Genomic DNA, 22,269 nt, shown 5'->3' with positions numbered 1-22,269 from the left:
CGCAAGATTAACTCAATGAGAGGGTAAACCTAGGGTGGCTTAATTCTCCGAAATTTAGGGGGAGGTCGATTTTAACTATAGCATTTGAATAAAAGGCAGTAAGATATATTCTTTATTGATCTGCATTGCGCTTGAATAAATCGCAAGATTAACTCAATGAGAGGGTAAACCTAGGGTGGCTTAATTCTCCAAAATTTAGGGGGGGGGGTTAATTTTGTGTCCTGGATTGTTGTTGGGGAAGGGGTTAGCGCTTTTATTAGTGACAAAATAGAAATGAAAAGATAATTGTTTTTACCATAATATTTTTCTTCCTTTAAGGACAATGGTGAAGAATGTGTGCCACCTCCCACTAAGAGAGCACGGGTTCAAGGTAAAACCCCTACGAAGGCAATAGTTGTTCAATATGGTCGTTGGCCGAAACACCCCCAGCTCCATGCTGCCTGCCCAAGTCTCATCTGTGCAGGCAACAATGCAGCCTGGCAGAAAATTAAAGAGAGAGTGGGCGGCTGCTATCCATAGACCCTTAATACCTGTCCCGTCTACACAAGAGCGTGATGTTACCGCACCGTTCATCCTCCAACACGTGCTACCCGGGCCATCTGGCACTCAGGTGCAGCCAGGATTTGCAAATGTGAGCATTTTTACCTCTACTTATAAAAATATATATCTATTTTCTTCCAATGTTTTTTTTTAGTCTTTTCTTTTTCACTATTTTTCAACACTGTTTAAACGTGTCTCTCAGAGATATTTAAAAAATTTTATTTTCTCTATAGTCCTACACCCCTTGTTTTAATTTTCTCTGCTCCCCCCTCCCTCGGAGATATCTAAATATAATGTTGTTTTTTTTTGCAAAGAAACCGCTCTTTTTCTAATCTTTCCAATTTTCTCTTTTCCCCCCATTGTAGGCATCTTCACTATTTTCAACCTTATAATAATATTTTTAGCTAATTTTCTAGTTTACTGCTAATGCTCACCATTTGAAACTCAAAATGCTATTTTTCCCTGAAGAATATTAGTTTTAATTTTTGGCATACGTGTTCCGCACAAGCATATATCTGTCCACTCTTTATAGATCTGTTTCACCCTTTTCCTGTTTTGTTCTATCATTAGCGACGGTTAGTGGTTAGGCCGCCAAGTCTAGGCTTTCAATGCTTTTTACGTAATACTGTTGTTTGGCCAAGAAAATAGCGGATTGCGTCGCGGGACCCGGGAAGCGCTGCGCTGCGGGCCCAAGAAGCGCTGCGGGGACTGGGGGAAGTGCCACGGGAAGCGCCGCAGGAAGTGCCGAGGGAAGCGCCATGGTGGCCGGATTGGAGGGGCCGGTGGGCCCGGGAAGTGCTGCAGGGTGCCGCGGGAAGTGCCGCGGTGGCCGGCTCGGAGGGGGAGTATTAAAAGTGGAAATTTGGAGGGGAGTTGTTTGAAGAAAATCAAATTTTGTTCCTTCTATGTAAAGCGACGTTTTAGATTGTAAATATTTTATATTAAGTTGGAAATTGGAACTTTCAGAATATCAGTGGAGAGGGAACAGTGAATTAACCAAATGCTACTATGTGCATACTGCTACTACTACTACTACTTCTAAGTGCTGCCTTTAAATAATATGTAAACAATAATCCAAATTTAAAAACAGTAGGGATGATTTGAACACTTTGAAAATAAGCTATTTTTCATTTATAGGTTGGACCATTGGTCCCATATTCCTTGTCACCGTCCTCATAAGTTGGAGGAGAGGACGCACCGGTGGACTTCCACAACAATTCACCATTGAGTGATAATTCATTAGAAATACCGTCGTTTAATATTGATGAGTTTTTAAATTATTTTCTTTTAAATGTAGATAATAGCACAGTTGAGCAGGGGGACTTGAGTCAAAACACACTACATCTTTTAAATGATTTTATAAATGAATTAACTGGGAACCCTCCTCCTCCTCTAGCCTCCGATACCCTAACGAATCCACTTCAAACAACTGAAGTGGAGCATTCGCATACCCTAAATATTCAACACAGTGGGAGTGGGGGAGGGGGTGTTGATGATATACAAGAGGGGGAGGGAGGTAATGTCCAATTTACAACATTTCCAGACTTTCAGCTGTCAAATTCGATATTAAATGCAATAATTGTCTACACTGCAACATTTGGGGATCAATTTAATTCACTTATGGGGGGAAATTTTGGGTTTGACCCCATAGATATTTTGCATGAATATGTAGATAAAATTCTTGCACTGCTGGAGAACCAAATTCAATTGCGGGGGAGGGAATCAATTAAGGTTTCTATTGTTTTAAAGGTGTTTTATTTAAATGAGAGGAAAAGCGAAGTTTACCACCATTATATACATTCCGAGATGCGTTTGATCTATCCGAATTTAGAAAATTTTGAGGGTGTTTTTTGCGAGTGGATAGGCCAAATTATTGTGCATCTTGAGAACTTTAACGAAAATGGGAGCGGCTCTGTAATTCTTTATGTTAAAAATTTAAGTGTGAATATTTGTAAATTTAAGAAAGATTTTATTTTAAGAGGGGATGGTGGGTCTGATAGGGATACAGTTTTAAAATATAATCCAGATTTAGTAGGTTGTCGTGGTGTCCAGCAGATTTGTTTTGAAACAACTCAAAAATGTTTCAAGTACGCTTTCCTCATATCAACATTTCAGCCTCTAGCAGATAACGCTACCAAGACGAATTTAGACGATTGGGCTGTACTTGGGAAGGAAGGGTCCAATTTTCCCATAGTAGATTTCACTTGTTTAGAAGAAAAATACCCAGTAACGCTAATATCCATTGATATTTTTGAAAAGACTAATGCCCATTTAAATATCGGCGTTACTGTGGTTCAGTATGAAACTGAATTTGAAGATGGGGTTCGTTTAAAAAAGAAGGGGGTGGTTTTCCCTGTAAGAGGCCCGTCAATTGATTTGGTCAAACACTGGGTTTGGTTGTTTACACACCACCATCTAGTGACTTTGCCAATTCAATTGGCCATTTTAACCCGATCACAGACATCAGTAGAGTTCTGGGGGGTGGTGGGGATCTAGGGGTACGTTACTACTGTCCAACATGCCTATCACAATTCCGTAGTGATATAAAACTACGGGATCATATGAAGCACTGTAGACGGCATGGCTATCAGACAGTGGAAACGGTTTCAGGGGATAGGGCCATTTTACGTTTCAAAAATTTTCAAACCACCCTCCTCCAGTGCAAGAAAATATTTTTGGACTGTGAAGCTAAGCTGGTGGAGGTGAACGTTCCTCGATTTACAAACCGAATCAAAGAAAACTAGGTTATTGTAGTGTCATATGATCATGCGAAAAAAGACAGTTCTAACGCCATGCAGTTGTTAGAAATAGTAGAAACATTGGATGAGGAGGTGGATGAGTGCATCGTCAAGGCACTGACAAAACTAATTGGCACAGCTAATGGTGCTATTTCTCGTTTGAGAAATACCCATTATCCAATGGTGTTCTCTGCAGAGGATCGTCTCGCGATTAAAAATAAAAAAATATGTTGGGGGTGTAAGGGGGAGTTTGTTGAGGGGGATAAGGGGACTAAAGGGAAAAGAGGCGGTGGGAGGGGGAAAGTCAGAGATCATAATCACTAGTGGCAGGATATATCTTCTGGGGGTAGTAATTTTAGAGGGGTAGCGCATCAATCGTGTGACTTAAATGTTAGCCAACAGTTTTTTATTCCAGTTTTTATTCACAACTCAAATTACGACTTAAAATTTATTTTACCGGCACTGGCACGTATGCCCAAGGAGGGAGGGGGAGTAGACAGTCCATGGGTAAACAGTTCATTTACCTATAACATTATTCCCAAATCGGCCGAGAAGCTGTTGCTTCTCGAGCTGAAATGGCAGGCAGTGAATAATGGGCATACGTGTTGGAATAAAATCAGGTTTTTAGATTCTTTTAGTTTTTTTCCCAAGGCATTGAGTCAATTGATTTAAGTGCAGAAAAGCGACAATTTTGATTGCTTTCCCTTGCTTAAACAGCACTTTTCAGACAGTGAAATATATGACCTATTGACCTGCAAAGGTGTATACGAATACGACTATTACTGTTCTGGCGCTCGCTTAAGCGAGGTGAAACTACCTCCAATTGAAGCTTTTTACAATTCACTGACCAGTATTGAATGCACAGCCGAGGACTATGAGTTTGCCAAGAAGGTGTGGGCTAAGGGTAATTGTAAAAATGGGTGGGATTATTGTAGACTGTACTTGGCCAGTCACGTTTTAACTCTGTTGGATATAGTCTGTAAGAACACAGACCAAATCTATTCAGAGTTCGGGTTAGGTATAGGTTATTATTTTTCCACACCACATTTGGTGATGGATTTGAATTTAAAAATTAGTAGGGAGGAAATAGGCCTAATCACCGATGTAGATCAGCACCTTTTTGCAGAGCGTTCAATGAGGGAAGGGTATGTTTTTCATGGGGACCGCGTCTTGTCAACTGATCCGAGCGGACAAAACACCGGTGCAAAGTTAAATGCAGTGTTCTTGGACATGAACTCATTGTACCCCTCGGCAATGTCTCACTACTCTTTGCCGTGTGGGAACTATCAATGGCTTGAGAATCCTTGTGAGTTCCCCGACATTACCACCATCGAGGACAATGGACCACAAGGATGGATCTTTGAAATTGACGGGCACATTCCGCTAGCGCTTCACGATTCAGTCAGACATTTTGTTTTTCCCGTGAGCAATCGGCCCGTGAGCAGGGACTCACTGAGACCCTACAATCGATCATTGGTCGAGGATATGGGGATGCACTGGACTCCCTCTAAGCAAAAACTGATTGCTGATTTGGACCCTAAGGAGAATGTCGTTGTTCACCATGTGCTTTTGCACTGGATCGTGAGCAATGGTTTCAAGATCATCAAAACACATAGGGGCCTGCAGATCAATCAGCGACCATATTTAAATACTTTTATCGACACTTTTGTCGATAAAAGCTCTAGGGCAAACTCCAGAGTAGAGAAGGAATGTACAAACTGATTCTAAATTCAGTGTTTGGCAAAATGTGTGAAAGCGTATGTAATAGATCTCGCTGCAACGTCGTGACTGACCCTCTAGAGTGTGCACGAATTATTGGCAACCCAAATTTTACATCGTTCACGAGCATAGAGACTGGCATGGTTCTTCTACACAGGCAAAAGCGAAATGTGGTACTGAACAAGAATATAGCAGGCGGCAGTTCAGTACCAGAAATTTCCAAAAAGCTCATCTTGTCGTTTTTTTACAATGTGTGCAAGGTGCAATGGCCACGGGAGGGGGAGGTTCAAGTTTACTATGGGCATAAAGATTCTCTGCTGTTAAAGGTAAATGGGATCGAAGATTTATTGGGTGATCTAGAAAAGGGGGAACACATCAGCTCGCAGATGGATTTCACCAACTGGAATCCGTCCCTCTACCCCGAATTGGTGAAACGTCAAGCCCCCAACCAACTATTAATGTTAAAATCAGAGACGGGGAGTGATTTGATATCCAGGGAGGTGTTCCCGGGTCCTAAAGTTTATTGCATTAAAACTCATAGTGGGGATGAAAAGCAGGCGTGTAAAGGGGTGCCAACACACTTTGTAAAGAGTAATTTCAACATGAGCGTGTACAGAGACTGTTTAGAAAGTAGCCTAGTGCCGAGAGCACAAGTGCTTGCAATTCGCTCTCTAAAGTATAGAAATTATGCTGTAAGAGTGGAAAAAATGCAATATCGTTTATATCCGACAAAGTCTATGTGCTCGAGAATAGTGTGAGTGTCCTACCTCATGGCCACTACCGTATTTCAGACCAAGTTGAATGCATAGACTATCGTAATCAACTTGGTCTGGATAAACTAACCTAACCCAACTAACAACCCAGCCCGTTCATAAATTAACCAACTAACCCAACCCGTTCATAAATTAACCACCTTGACCCAATCTAACCACCTTAATCCAACCTAACCTATAGCAGCAGCAGTGACGACAACTATTGTACAGTTTTTTTCCATCGCGGCTCCCGGGGGGGAAGTCCCACCCGCGGCCGCCCAGGGGGGTGGGGAGTCCCGCCCGCGGCCGGCCTTCGGCCCCGCGACCCTGGGGGGAGGGGGGTCTCCCCATTTAAATTCATAATGTTCAACTGTGCTATGCAGAATTTTCTGTTTAGTTTTTTTCTGTTGTTTTCAAGTGCTCTTGTTGTTGTTATTGTACAGAGAAGTGTGTGTGTTTGCTACTAATGTACATAAAGTGTTTAAAGACAATAAGTGCAATGTTCTTGCTGTTGATGGACAAAAAGGGTTTTTTTCATGTTGTACATAAAGTGTCATTTTTATCGTTGTCGTTGTTCATGTTGAACAAATAGAGTTTTCATGCAGTGCAAATAAATGCTGCCATGAAATTTTGTCAACTGTTCTTGTTGAACAAGTGTCATTCTAATCGTTGTTCATGATGAACAAATCAGCGTTTTTCTGTTGCCGAAATAAATGCTGCCATGAAATAATTTTGTTTTTTGTTGTTGTTCTTGTCCACATACTAGATAGATCTATGGGAAAATTATTATTACTACTACTACTACTTATTCATTGGACACGTATGATTTACAGTTAGTTATAGTCCAACTGTTGTCAGCAGCAGCAGCATGTATCAATTTAAAACACCCTTCAGATCGTTTCTGTGTGGGCCGTCAATGGCAGGCAAAACAACTCTTTTAGGTGAAATAATTAAAAATTGTCAGAAAATGTTTTTGGAAAAGCCGAAAAAAATCTACTATTGCTATAGTATTTGTCAGGTGTCTTACTATCAAATAAAAGCTATTGCCACAACCATACCAATAAAATTCATACGAGGACTTAATGTTTTCAATAGTATTGAATCGAACTCGTGGCTGATTATTGATGATTTGGCTGAATCCATTGAACAGTTCTCACAGGAAATGTTACAACTATTCACTGTTCAATCCCACCATGAACACATTTCCATAACCCGAGTTCTACACAATCTCTTTCATCAGAGCAAATGCATGCGAACCCTTGCTTTGAATTGCACCATCTATGTTATCTATCGAGTTGTTCGTGATTCTAGCTCGCTAATAACTCTCAATAAACATATATACCCCGGCGCCCCTAAATTTCTGTTGTCAGCATACACTCAGGCAACTAACAAGCCCTACGGTTACATTTTGCTGGATCTTAATCAGAGCACGCCCGAGGATCTACGTGTAGTCACCGACATTTGCAACAATGAAATTACAGTATATCTTCCAGTGAAGAGTAGAAAAGGTTATTAGTTGGCGTTATGACACTAAAGAAATTACACGAACAATGGCATTTATTTTCCGTTTCAAGCACTTCAAAACCCTTGCTTAGGAAGGCCATACTCAAACATGGTATTGACAATGATTTCATTAATCTAATATCTGAACTTTGTTTAAATTTAACTGAGGGCAATGTTCAACTGCCAGAAGGTGTTAGACAACAGACAAAGCAACATCGTTCCACTGTACGCGCCTTGGCTTGTAAAAACAAGGGAAAAAAATTAAAAACAAAACGTCTCCTTCAAGCGGGCGGTAGCTTTTTCACACTTTTACTGCCAATAATTGCAGGACTTGTAAACAGTTTTATCTAGAGAGAGAATGGCAAAACCCTATAAATTGACACCATTTGAACTTGTCCTCTCGCCCGTCGAACATTTTGAAGACAATCTAAGCAAATTCATTAATGATGAGAATATTGCAGATGACAAAAAATTGCTTTTACTTCAAGATGCATTGCGACGTGGGGACAAACATAAACCTTATCGTGAGGGACCCACCGCTGCTGCCACTGTCGCCAATCCCTCTAAGCAGGAAACATCTCAAGATTCTGCACAATCAAAGGAGAAGGAATTGAATTGAATTGTATTGAAAATTGGAAACCTATTGCCACTGACCTATCGAGAACAGAGTAAAAGAGTATTATCATATCTCAAGTTGGAAACTGGTGGTAATCAAGTTCAAGTCGACAGCACAGGGAAACGAATTATAATTAATGGGAAGAGTTAATATCTAGTTGATTTAATTTGTTATATGGTGACGAATCGTAAAGGACTTTTATTATCTGACAATAATCTATACACTTTTCTAAGTTTATCAAACTTCCCCAAAAGTATTATTGCCAATAGGCAAATTCTGAAGAAACTAAAAGAATATAGTCCTCCAAAAACGCCTATACCGACTCCATTTAAAAAAGGAAAAGATTTAGTATTTGAAAATACTAGCAGCAGCAACAGCAGCGATGATTTTACGACAACTACGGCTGGTAGTAAAAAGCGAAGACAAATTGATTTATCCTCCAGTGTGCAATAGGGGAGTGGACATTACAATACGTCTTTGCGTTCAAAATGGATGACGTTCTGAAAGGTGTCTATGAAAATATTGGTGAAGCGGGAAGTTTAATTTCCCCCAAAACGCTTTCTAAAGTTGTCTCCGGTAGCACATTCAAAAAAGCAAAAGAGTATCTAGAGAATGAACCGAGTTACACACTGCACCGGAATCACAGGCTTCTTAGCAAACAATATCGACAAACTAAAGCCTTTTTCCCTCTGCATATAATGCAAGCGGATCTTTTAACTTTAGACGCAATTCAACGGCGTCATAATGCACCATACAAATATATGCTGGTGGCAATCAGTGTCTTTAGTCGCTAAGCCTATGCCATTCCATTACGGTCATAGAGAGGTGTTGAAGTTGCTCGGGCCATTGAAAGTATTCTTAAACAGGATTTGTATAGAAAAATTCAATCGGATCGTGGCAGTGAATTTGTTAATCCCCATGTGCAAAAGGTTCTATTGAAATATAATACAACACTTTATCATAGTCACAGTCCGATAAAGGCTGCATTGGCTGAACGTTTAATAAGAACGATTCGTCTATTAATTTCAAGATATTGCATCCTGAAAAACACACCGGCTTTTATTCATGATTTAGATAAAATCATGCAGATATACAACCATCGACCCCATCGATCTCTGTCCAACTCAAGCCCTCGGGATGTTCACTGCAGTGAAAATACATTTGATGTTTTTCTAAAGCAATATTCCAATGGTGAAAAAGAAAAAAAATGTGAAAAATAAATTCAATGTTGGTGATATTGTTCGAATTAATAGAACCAGCGATATTTTGAAAAAGGGAATTATTTATAGATCACCGAACTTTTTAAAGTGTCCAAAATCTTGTACACCAAACCCACTAAATATCGTCTGCGAGATACCAAAGCTGGTGAGATTCTTAACAGTTTTTATGAATATAAACTACAAAAAGTTAGAAACACGAGTGAAATTTATCAAATTGAAAAGATATTTAAGAGTCGTACTCGTAGGGGCAAGAGACAGTTGCTTGTTCGCTGGCTAGGATACAACTCTGATTTTGATTCTTTGGTCAGTGCTGAAGATATTAACAATGCCCAATGATTTCTTTTTGACTTTCTTGTCCAATGTTTCTGATCCTCTCTACAATGATCTGAATAGAACAAGTGATTTTTGGACGTAACTCTCCCCAACCATCAAATTTGACGATGGAAGGTATGAAATGGCTCCTTTCAACTGTATTCTCAAAAATACCTATGGCATCTTGAGAAAAGAATTGTAAATTTTAAATAAGTATTGTACATTATGACTTGCTACCACCCCTTTCAGGCGATGAGGAATAAATTCCAAAAATCAAAAAGATGAACCATCCATATATTGAATTACCCTACGAAGAACTCACCTGTATGAATGATCTATGTCGTTCAATAAATAAAAGAATTTCCGCTCGTAAAAAAGGAGCTTTTCATTTCAACAATTCAAAGGAGGAGGGCAAGATCTACAGTAGTTCACCTATTGCAAGCGAAAAGGTTATTCTCAATGATAATCTAAAGGATGTTCTTGGCTTTAAGCTCAATATAATCAATGGTAAAAGTGCCGGAAACACTAATTTCATTCTTGCTGACTACCCGCCTGCCTTCTCCACGGACACTTGTATATTTCTCTACGCTTCATTTGTGGAAACATCTCGGGTTGGTAATTCAAATGTTCCCCTCCAACGAGTTCTTGAACGAAAAACCAATCAAGAACATATTCACCACTACAATATAAAGCATCTTCAGTATATTCCCGTAAACACTTCCTAATTGAACTCTGTCAGTTAACACTAAGAACTGAATTGGGTGATCCCATAGCAATTTCAAAAGGTTTGGCTGTGATTACATGCCATTTTCGTCCCATCGTTCAAATTCAACAAGATGTCACATAGAAAACTGGTATTCGCTTATCCTGATATTAACTGCTATTTTAATGCTCTTCACCCAAGATAAGAGAGAAATGGAATGGATTGTTACAGGAGTTGCTCGTCACTGTCTGGCGATGGTCTTGGCAGTTGTTTTTCTAAGCTGTTTCTCTCTTCACTACCACTGGCTAGAAAATATCTTGTACCGGCTGCGACAGATTTTATATTCTTTACACTATACGATAGGGGCTCTGACAAAGATTTAAAAAAAAACGCTTCGGAAAATTCTTATGTCCAGTGCGTGAACCCTTGGCGAGAAATTAAAACAAAATGGTAAAGGCTTCAAAAGGTTGAGAAACAATGCATCACTCATCAGTCTCCACGCAGGTCGGAAACGAAAGACATCATCCCTCTTGTCAAAGAAAAGAAGGAAAAAGCCTACACGTGCTGTAAACAGAAGAAGAAGCCCCAGGAAGAAAATTGTTAGATCGAAACTGGATTTCTTCTCTTAAGATGTCCTACCTACCGCATAAGGATTCTCAACCTTCAATCACCGCATCAGTGAATCTATTCAATGCTGAAAATGTTGATGTGAGTGTCAAGCATGGATACTATGAACAATTTTATCCTCAACAACCCCTCTCCGATAATATCCACGTTCAAATTTATTCCAATGAAGACTACTTTATGGACATGTCTTCAACATTTATAGATTTCCAAATGAAAGTCCGGAAATCCGATAATACAATGCCAATTCGGGCCGATGGAATATCCTATGAAAATTGTATACTACAAAATTTATCTCGTCAAATTAGTGTCTACATCAATGGCACGCTGGTGAGTACAAGCAACAATCTCTCAAATTATACAAGCTATACACAATTCAGATTGATAACATCCATGTAATGTAAGGAATCGAGAGGCACCTCCAATGGCAATGAATATATTAGAGATACTATTAGTATGGACGCGGTTAAAAATGCTACAACAAGTGATTTATGTCTAGTCGGAAATATGTATAATGATATATTTAATATACCCCAATAGCTTCCGCCCAATGTTAAAGTGGATATAAAATTGACACTTGCACCCTCCAATTTCATATTGAGAAAAGAACTTGCTGCCAATCCTGATGTAAGTCTCTCCCTTACCTCGGCAATACTTCATGTACGCAAACAACAGGTCATGAGTTCTGTTGCTCTGGCAGTGGAAAAACTGAGAGCCAATGGAAATAATATTAAACTACTTGTTCCTCATACAATCACCAATCAACGTCATATTGCTATGGGCTCACGCACCTTCACTCTTTATCAATGGTGAAATTCCGTCAAAACTTGCTTTGGCATTTGTAAAAAGCGCCAGTGCAATAGGATCGTGGACTGAATGCCCACATAAATTCGAGATGTTTGGACTTTCATCTCTTGTGTGCAAAGTAAACGGCATCCCACTCTACAATCTATCTTTTGATAAATCCTAAAGAACATTGTATGAGTTGACCATGCAAACCCTAGATCATGACTCGCAACTATTTGAAAATGGTATAACCGAAGATATGTTTGCTAAAACACATGGTATCATTGTTCTGGATTTGTCTGGCACACAGGATATGAGTATAGTATGTACGGGGAGTTTGCGTTTAGAGCGTATATTTTCCGACCCATTTGCTGAGAGTATTGCACTAATCTCACTAAATCAATATGAAACCTATTGGGAAATCACTCCCAAAGGCAGTGTTCTACTAGACTTGGCGCCATGAACACCAGTCAAATAATCATTGTATTTAATATGGACCCCTAAATGTCCCAGTACAAATCATATTGTCTGCCCTTGGACTTTCTTGGAAAAATTCAAAGTTTCAACAATACCTTGATTATTGTTAATAGCAGTCCGTCGACTGTGCTGACGGGTCATTGGCTTTGCATCTTTCAAACAATGAAGACGATTGAATTTTTTGATCCTCTTGGTCTACCCTATACATTCTACACACCGCACATCAGCAACTATATTGAGAGCAGTGGGAAAACTATTATTCAAAATCGGAAGAGGGTGCAGGATCTAACGACTAAAAGCTGCGGCTTCCATGCACTACTATATTTTGTGTTCCGATGTCGCGGCTATATTCACAAGCAGTTTCTCCACATTTATGTTGACAATCCCCTTGGGAATAACTGCCTAGTGGAGAACCTCCTCTCAGACATATATAATATTTATTTCAATACCTTAAGAGTAAAGTGCCTAAGATATGCTTGTAAATTTGTTTATTAATAAAATGCATATATATATATATATATATATATACAACAACGTCTTCTTCTTCTTCTATTTAACAGCAGGCGGGCTTTTCAGTAACACTATTTAGCCCTTTTCCTTTTGCTTCACTCTGTGGGCTACAGAGCTACTGGCTTGATTGCCTCATATTTATTAGATATATTCAGATATCTTTCAGCAGATCTTTCGACTCTAGGAGTTCAAATATAAGATGATAGATGTCGATTTCTATACTCTGTGTGCAGGTATAGTTGGCTAGGCTCTTGGCTGATAGTGGGATTTTGTGGTGTTTGAAGTATTTTAACAGTTTAGAAAGCAAGGTATGTTGTGCAGACGTCAGCATATTACATTCAAATAGGCAATGGTCAATTGTCTTTAAATCTTCACTTTAGATTTCTTCTTCTTCTTCTTCGGTGTATGGGCAACTGTCGTGAACCACTAATGCTGGTAAATAACTTGGATTCACTTTATATTGATCTTGATTGACTGCAAAGTCAGGGTCACATTTCTTCAGTACAATGTAACTTCACTCTTGTCATATCTTTTTGTATAGTCATGATACTATTTGCATTCATATTATGAAATTCACGAATTTCAATCTGTCTATTTGAGGCAATATCACATACAGTGTTTTCAAATGGTGAATCACATTCGGTAACTGCCAAATAAAAATCACTTGGTTTATAGTCATAGTAGGCAGTGTCGTCACAGCGATGACGTAGAAACCAAATTGTCTTGTTACCCCAACAGTTGAATCGTAGACCAGATTCCTCTTCCCAGAATAATTTAAATCCACGACGATACCAATCTTTTAGAAATAAACTAAAATCACATTTGGGATTCTTTCCAATCATAGCAGGGTAAGTATTCTCCCACTGACCACATTTATCATAGTGACAATCGGTGCATAGGAGCCTCTAAGGTGAGAGTCACAAACATCTTCAAGACATGAATTATATCCTTTAATTTGTACTGCATAGCCTCTATGTAATTTACAAGGATTACTTAATTTGCACTTTTCACTATAGTCATCAATAATTGTACAATTCCCCCATTGAGTCCAACTGCCAAGAGTGTACATGCACAATGGACATGTATAGAACATTTTTTTTCTGGTTTCCGATGTCAACTCTCTCACAGCTAAAACGAAACTGATCATCCTCGCTCGATAAATTCAGTGACGGAAATGGAGAGAGGAGAAACTCTGTGACGTTACCTCTTTCGAATGGCGGGGGAGCCATCTACATTGAATCCATTGGCAATGTTTTCAAAAGTATATTCACGATATGATTCTGCTTTGTTCTAATTAATATATCAATAAATTGACTATAAGCACTTGAGTCACATTTTAAAAGTTTCATACAATAGTCCAATGGGGGAAAAACACTCCTCGTTATATTGTCATGTGTTCCCTGACGAGAGAATATTCTGCGTTGAAGTGATAACTTGAGAAAATTATCATCCAAAATCAAATGTTTTTCAATAAACACTAGATTTTATCTAATTGTCTTTTTCTCAAATTTATTCATTTTTCAATCCTTTCACTCTGACTGCTGACTCTAGACTGACCCTGATTCGTTAGCCCTAACCTAACCTAACCAGAAAGACTAACATTTTCGATTTCGAAACAATTTTATTGAATAATTACAACAACAACAATAATAGCAAGCATGTACAATTAGCGATAGAGTTTATTGTCTTCGATATGTTTCACTAATGCACTTAAAGCACATTGAAGTCTATTCACATGTGAAATATCAACTTTTGCAGCGAAACATAATTGATCCTCCATTTTAAATTTGTTCAAGGATATCACATATCTTGCATATACTACATCCCATTCCAGACAAAGCCGTGATCCCTTCGTGATTTCCGCCGCAATGTTTGGTGCTCTTGTATTATTACCTTCAACTCCACTATCAACTTCTAAGAAGGTAAACATTCCACTCGCCATCACAAATATATATCAAAATGAGTAAAGTCAATTCTGTTCTTCTCACTCCTTTGAATATTATTCACAGACTAATAAAACTATAGCAAAAACCCTTTCCTTATATTTTTGCAAACCTCCGCCGCTAATATGTCAGCAAGCCTCTGATTGGCTGAGAAAGGAGATGTAACCGACTCGCTGATTGGCTAAGAAGGATCATAACATTCGTCCCCTAGCATGCACTTGGCCAAAACAACAACAACGAAAAGATCTTGAAAGAAGAGGTCATTGACTCCGGTAGAAGTTAGACTCAATAATCCAGAAAACATCCATCAAAGTGAGAAAGTTCCTGTTTTTCCATAAACCATAAAACAGACATGAATTACTGTTGACATCCGAGAAAATCATCAAATAAATTGACCAACACACATAACCATCCAAGAAACAACCATAAATGTGAGAAAATTCCTGTTTTTTTTAAGTGAGAAAAATTCTGTTTTTTCATTCTCAGTGAGAAAACCATAAACCACGTGGTGCTGTCAGCGTTAAACTAAATTGTAGATGGCAGCAGGGGTGTCGCGTGGGGCTGGTACCCTCCTTTATACTTCTGTCATATTCTTCTTTTTATTACCTTATTTTTATATGATAAATTTGATTATTTGGCAGATGGGATTGATCCTCAGGCCAAGTATTGTCAATCCATGATCAATCAACGGCACTGTGACAAGTCACACGGAAAACATAATAATCATAATAATCATTTTTCTGTTGGTGTAATTTAGTATCCTTCCACATACGTATATACTTTATTGTAAACCAAAAAAATACTTTAATAATATATTGTGAACCAAATTATATAAATACTTTACGGGACCGATGCTGGCATCATACTCAACACTGATGGGACATGGGACATGGGAAATTTTTTGAGAATTATAAGGGTTATATGTGGCAACAAGACGATTATCATGAGTAACTCTGTGATTATTGGAGTTATCGATAAACAACAAGGTCATGTAAAAATTCTTCTTTGTTAATTTAGTCTAATTTGGGATTATATTGACGCCAATACTTTCGTTTTTCATCTAATGCTAGAGATGTCACTGAATTGTATTGCATTGGAAAAACGAAGCGGCACTGAAATTTTCCATTTTATTAATCATACAACTCTCATTTGGGGTTTACCCAAATGAGAGTTGTAGTTTTCCCCAAATCTCCTTCCTTCAATTAAACCAAGTGGAAAATAGCCAAGGATATTTCGTTGGGAACATCTCCACATGCAAAATAGAGAAAAAAAATGCAAAATTTGAATAGAATTTCATATAAAAATTTTGTTAAATACCCGCAGTGAAAACATTTTCAACGGACAATTCATCCCCACCTCCGGAAATTTCCCTCCCCAAGGATGATTCTCTCAATGAAAATAAGGCTCAAATAAAAAATCCCCCCCCCCGAGAAATGCCTGTATACTTCCCAATAACAAATTCTATACGTAAACAATTGGCAAACTTCACGACTTTTAAGCCTCTCCCCAGTAGTATCCCCCCATTCTATTCTATGAGCCCAAAAGGAAAATTAACACAAGCAAATTAACAAGTAAAGTTCCTAGCCCCTAGAACCGGTTTCTGTCTGGTAAGATTCCCATCCTTGGTAAGAGTTCAATGTTCTCCGTCCTGGGCAATTTCGGTTAGTTTAGGATAATAGGTGAATCTCTGTGACAGCCCTCTGACGTCACCGTATTTATGCAAGATTCCCATTCTTGGCAAGATTCCAGGGATAATTTCTTGAAGTATGGTTGAGACAATACACAAGTTTAAATAATATGGGGAACCCTCGCACCTGTTTCTATCTTGCAAAATTCCCATCCTTGGCAAGATTCCAGAGATAATTACTTGGAGTGTTGTCGGGATAATGAGGAAATTAGCAGTGGGAGCTCTTAACCCCTCGTGCCTGCAGAGCGCAGTCACCTATTCTGTTCAAGGGAACACACTCGGCAAGAAGCGATGACACACCCCTTTGAATTCCTTGGAATATATATAGTTTTTTGTAGTGTTGTAGTTTACCTTGTAACTGTTACAAGCAAAAGGGTAAGAGAGACATGCAAAAAGTTAGGTTAATTTAAGATCACTCAACGTCGACAATAAGGGATCTTAAATTAACATAACTTTTTGCATGTCTCTCTTAACCTTTTGCTTGTAATAATGACAAAGTAAACTACAACACTACGAAAAAAATATTATGTGTGTGTTTTCTGTGTGTGTGTGTTTGTTTGTGTGTGTGTGTATGTTTTTATTTTTGTGAGTGTGTTTTTGTGTGGGTGTGTATGTTCTTGTGTGTGTTTTGTGTGTGTTTTGTGTGTGTGTGTTTTTGTGTTTGTGTGAGTGTTTTTTTTTTGTTTTTTTTGTGTATGGATGTGTTTTTTTGTGTTTGTGTTTGTTTTTTTTTTGTTTGTTTTTGTTTGTTTGTGTGTGTGTTTGTTTGTGTGTTTTTGTGTTTGTGTTTGTGTATGTTTGTGTGTGTGTGTGTTTGTGTGTGTTTGTGTGTTGTGTGTGTGTGTTTGTGTGTGTGTTTTTTTGTGTGTTTTTGTGGTGCTGTTTGTTTGTTTGTGTGTTTGTGTTTGTGTTTTTTTGTTTGTGTGTGTGTGTGTGTGTGTGTGTGTGTGTGTGTGTGTGTGTGTGTGTGTGTGTGTGTGTGTGTGTGTGTGTGTGTGTGTGTGTGTGTGTGTGTGTGTGTGTGTGTGTGTGTGTGTGTGTGTGTGTGTGTGTGTGTGTGTGTGTGTGTGTGTGTGTGTGTGTGTGTGTGTGTGTGTGTGTGTGTGTGTGTGTGTGTGTGTGTGTGTGTGTGTGTGTGTGTGTGTGTGTGTGTGTGTGTGTGTGTGTGTGTGTGTGTGTGTGTGTGTGTGTGTGTGTGTGTGTGTGTGTGTGTGTGTGTGTGTGTGTGTGTGTGTGTGTGTGTGTGTGTGTGTGTGTGTGTGTGTGTGTGTGTGTGTGTGTGTGTGTGTGTGTGTGTGTGTGTGTATGTGTGTGTATGTGTGTGTGTGTGTTTGTGTGTGTGTGTGTGTGTGTGTGTGTGTTTGTGTGTATGTGAGTGTTTGTGTGTGTTTGTTTGTGTTTGTGTGTGTGTTTGTCTTTGTGTTTGTCTTTTAGTGTGGGTGTTTGGTTGTGTGCGTGTTTGGGTGTGTGTTTGTGTGTGTGGGTGATTGTTTGAGGGTGAGTGTGTTTGTGTGTTTGTGTGTTTGTGTGTGTGTGTGTGTATGTTCGTGAGTATGTGTGTGTCTGTATGTGTATATATGTGTGTGTGTTTATGTTTGTGTTTTTCAAAACGTTAGAAGATGCTTACAATGATAATGACAGGTGTCGTAGGGATGCTAGAGAGTAGTTCTAGTGTGGTACTGTGGTGTGAATTGCTTACGAAAACCCCAATGAATGAGTTGAAGTAAAACTTTTAAGAAGAAATGTCTGAAAAGTGTTTTGGCGGCGATGGGGCGATGATGGAGGGGTATCATAGAGCAATTATAGTGTGGTACGCGGTGTAAATTGCTTACGAAAACCCCAATGAATGACTGGAAGTAAAAATTTAAGGAAAATGTTTAAATGTTTTGGGGGGATGGGGCGATGACAGATGGGTTTCAAAGAGCATTTATAGTGTGGTACTGTTGTGTCAGTGCTTTTAGATGTCAGGACTCCCATTAGGTGTCCCATTAGGTGTCTAAAGATCTCTAACTAAAGACTCTGCCGCCACCGTTATTGTGCAGCATCCACGTGTGTACCTTGCTCGGGGAATTCCCCAGGGAGTCCTTTTAGTATAGTTTGTGAGGTACAATGGCGTCGTTCATTTTAGACCTGGTCATGGAAATCCTGGGGATCTTCCAGAAAAAAATATACTAAAAAATGGCAAGGAATCATTCCTATATAGAAGAAATAATAGATAGCCTGGAACCCCAGGAAGCCTGAGAGGGTTGGGAATTTGCCAGGGATGCTATGACGTTAGAGGGGGAGGGCATGTCCTAGAAATTCTATGGTAATTTCCCTATTATTACTACTTTTTAAATTATTTGAGGAATCTTGCCTGGTTGGTAATCTTACCATGGAAGGAATCTTGCCAGCTGACTGCTAGAAACAGGGATGATGTTATATCAGAGGCGGTTATATCTTAGAAATTCTATGATAATTTCCTTATAAATACTACTTTTTAAATTATCTTGAGCAAGAGCATTTTTTTTAACCTCCTTTATCGCCTAGCCTAAGTCCAGATTCCATCCACTTGGAACGAGTCAAAATTGCGTAAACTCATCGTGTGGGATGACCAAATTCCATTCCTGGAATGAGTAGACACGGATCAAACTTTCCCACGGCGCGCGGGATGGGTGGAAACAAGAATTTCCGCCTTTGCACGTTTTGATATTTTCGCTGAAAATTGTCTCCCTGTGGTTGCGTCAGGGCTGAGACAACCCTTTCAGGGGGGGGGGGGGACTGGAAAGTTACTCAGAAGTGGTCAGCAAATGGGCCGGTACCCTAGTGGAGGGAGAGGTGCTAACAATAAATAAGAAAACATTTAAAAATTAAACACATGGAAATTACTGCTTTTTGTAACAAAAAAAAATATATGAATAAAAAGGCAATGTTGAGCTGGCGAGCGAAAACGCCCCTCTTCCCCTCACAGAGGGCCTTTCCTCCCCTGGAGTCCTCTCCCCTCGTCTTTCCTTAAATTACGCGTGTTATTGTTTATATTTTGTTCATCTGTATGCCACAATAATGCCTAAAAATTACGTCTATTATCAAGGCACCCTCTGAAAATGAATGCTGCTAGGAGGGTTGAACCTATTGTTAGGATAATGTTAAATATTCATAATTTTAGTTCAATAGAAAAGGGATATTTTCCTTTAAAGCTCTTATAAGACTTTAAACCCATGTCTAATATCACTCCCCCGTCCTCTACCCTCCGGGGTTGCATGCAAGGAGTCCCTATTTTCTACCATACACGTTTTTAGTGTATATTATGATATGGCTTTTTCACCTTTAATTTTTTGTTGTGTTTTTTTTTAGCTGTCTTTTTTCTATGTTTTATTGCTTGTCAATTTGTTTGAAATAATAAAACCTTTTATTTACAATGTCTGTATTTTTAAGATCAAACAAACACAACTTAAAAACAATAAGGAAATTTTTTCCAAGACAGTGCAATTTAAATCGGTGAATATTTCGGCCCTATATCCAAGGGCCGTCTTCAGCACAACATTAAAGATAAAATATATATAAAAACAAACTTACATTAAAATACGAAGTTTAAAACTAAAAATGCTTTTAAAAAATGCTTTTAAAAAACCTTTAGAAAAGCCCCAGTATCCTTACTTCAACAAAGTCCAACCAGGACTGATTAATAAAATGATGAGAGAGAATGAATTCATTTCAAACAAAATAAAATGAAATTATTAACTACAAGTTTTCTAAGCTAATCTTGCTTTTTTAAGCAGCTAGTCTTAAAAGCCTTTTTGTAAAGGATTCAATACTATTGTCACTTGGTTTAATAAAATATTTTGTTAGATCATTTTTGATTAAATTTGAGTATAAAGAATTCAGTGAATATTCTCCAAAGTCCCTATTTAAGGAAGTATTTTTATTTATTTTGAGCTTAATTTTGATTGATTCCTGGACCACCTGTTTTATCCCCAAATCACTACTAATGAGAGAAGATTTTTCAAAAAGTATTGTGTGGCTGGGATTATCAAATATATGGCTAGCTATAGCAGAATCAAAGGAGTTATTAGAATTATTAGCAATTAACGCTTTGTCTTTGTCTTCTTTATGCTGGTGTATCCGTTTTTCTAGATTCTGATGAGTTCTGCCAACGTGGTAATTGCCACAATCGCATGGTATTTGATAAACCCCTCTTTGGCGAGTAACTTGGGTTTTATGTTTACCGGAGTTTAAGAAATTTGTGATTTTAAAACTATTGGTGAAAACTAAATACAGATTGTTTTTTGTGCAAATATTTTTTATTTTTGTGGTGATTCTTGGGATGTACGGAAGATAGATTATATTAGAGGTTTCTTCCGGAGCCTCACATTGTGAAATATTATTGATTTTACAAAAATGTCTTTTTAGTCTATGGTTAATCGTATTATTGACAAAAGGAATGGGGTATCCATTGCCAAAAAGAATATCTCTGATAAAATTTATTTCTGTTTTTATGTATGAATTGGAGCAAATGTTCAGGGCACGGTCAATGAGAGAAGTTACAACTGCTCCTTTAACTTGTGGGGGGTGATTTGTATTAAAATGAAGATATCTATTGTTTTGTGTTGGTTTTCCATAGATAGTGAAGTCAAAATTATTAGCATTACGGATAATTAGCACATCTAAAAATGGTAGTTTATTTTCAAATTCAATTTCTAGGGTAAACTGTAAATTTCTATCATAAGTATTAAGATGATCTAGGAAACCCCGAAGTTCAGTTTCCCCATAATTCCAAAGTGAAATTACGTCATCCATGTAACAACCCCAATATACATGTTTTAAAAAATAAGAATTTAATGCCCAATTTTCAAGGTTCTTGACATAAATATTAGCCAGTAGGCCTGATAGAGCTGCTCCCATTGGTAACCCATTTATTTGTTGATAAAAAGAATCACAAAACTGAAAATACATTGAAAACTTATTACAGATTTTAACAAGATTAAATAAAACTTCACCATCAATCCCTGTTGCTGAGTCTTTGATTAAGCGATAATTTTCTTCTATTTTGGTTTTTAATAATTGCTCAGAAGTAGCCACATCCATATTCGTGTACATGGAAACAATATCAAAACTACTAATTATTGTGTTTTCTGAAATACTTGTGTTATTAATTTTTTTAACCAAATCTGACGAATTACTGATGTAGGAATTTTGTGAATCAAACAGTTCGTGGTAACGAACTGTAAGTAAGGAGCGACCCGGCTCAATGGTAACCGAAACTCTAGAAAACGGGTTTTTGATACCAATAGATATATCAAAAGAATCAGATTTCAATGCTGATTTCAAATATATAACTTTCATCAAGTTTAGTGCTACCCATCAAAAGTTACGCACCTGAGAAAGTTTGTCTGATTTTCAAAAAAAGGGGGAAAGACCCCCTAAAAGTTATAGAACCTTAATGAAAATCACACCGTCATATTCAGCGTATAAGAGAACCCTACTGTAGAGGTTTCAAGCTCCTATCTACAAAAATGTGGAATTTTATATTTTTTGCCAGAAGAAAGATCACGGATGCGTGTTTATTTGTTTGTTTATTTGTTTGTTTGTTTGTTGTTTTTTTTTCCCCAGGGGTGATCGTATCGACCCAGTGGTCCTAAAATATCGTGGGAGGGCTCATTCGAACGGAAATTAAAAGTTCTAGTTCCCTTTTAAAGTGACAAAAAAACTGGAGGGCAACTACCCCCCCTCCAACGCTTATTTTTTTCCCAAAGTCACCCGATCAAAATTTTGAGATAGCCATTTTGTTCAACATGGTCAAAAATATGATAAATATGTCTTTTGGTATGAATCCCCCGAAGTACCCAGAGGGAGGGCTAAAAGATATGTACTTTACCCAATGTTAACATATAGTATTGGTTATTCGGAAGTATACAGAAGTTTTCAGGAGGTTTTTTTTCTGGTTGGGGGAGGGATGGGTGGGTCGGGGGGTACGTTGGAGGATCTGTTCATGAAGGAAGTTTTCATGGGGGTAGGGAAATTGCCATGAAGGGGGCGCCGGACTTGCCAGCATTATTTATTGGTTATTGGGAAGTATACAACCATTTTCAGGAAGGATTTTTTCTGGAGGGGGGCTAGAGGAGGGAGTTACTCTGGAGAATAGTTCCGTGGAGGATGTTTC

General features: G+C 38.3%; 1 protein-coding gene across 1 annotated transcript in view; it reads left to right on the top strand.

Annotated features, from left to right (window-relative positions):
- Positions 1-12,691: 12,691 nt before the first annotated feature.
- LOC148950237 (DNA repair protein RAD51 homolog A-like) overlaps positions 12,692-22,269 on the top strand; it is a 146,016-nt gene continuing 136,438 nt past the window's right edge. Inside the window, exon 1 of the mRNA XM_089092254.1 lies at positions 12,692-12,733. Within this exon, the coding sequence (XP_088948380.1) occupies positions 12,707-12,733 (27 nt within the window). The 5' untranslated portion in view covers positions 12,692-12,706. The remainder of the gene's footprint in view (positions 12,734-22,269) is intronic.

The sequence above is a fragment of the Artemia sp. Qi Xiang Cuo genome, chromosome 7 (assembly GCF_049724085.1).
Source record: "Artemia sp. Qi Xiang Cuo chromosome 7, ASM4972408v1, whole genome shotgun sequence".
NCBI lineage: Eukaryota > Metazoa > Arthropoda > Branchiopoda > Anostraca > Artemiidae > Artemia > Artemia sp. Qi Xiang Cuo.
This window is presented reverse-complemented; position numbering and strand designations above follow the sequence as displayed.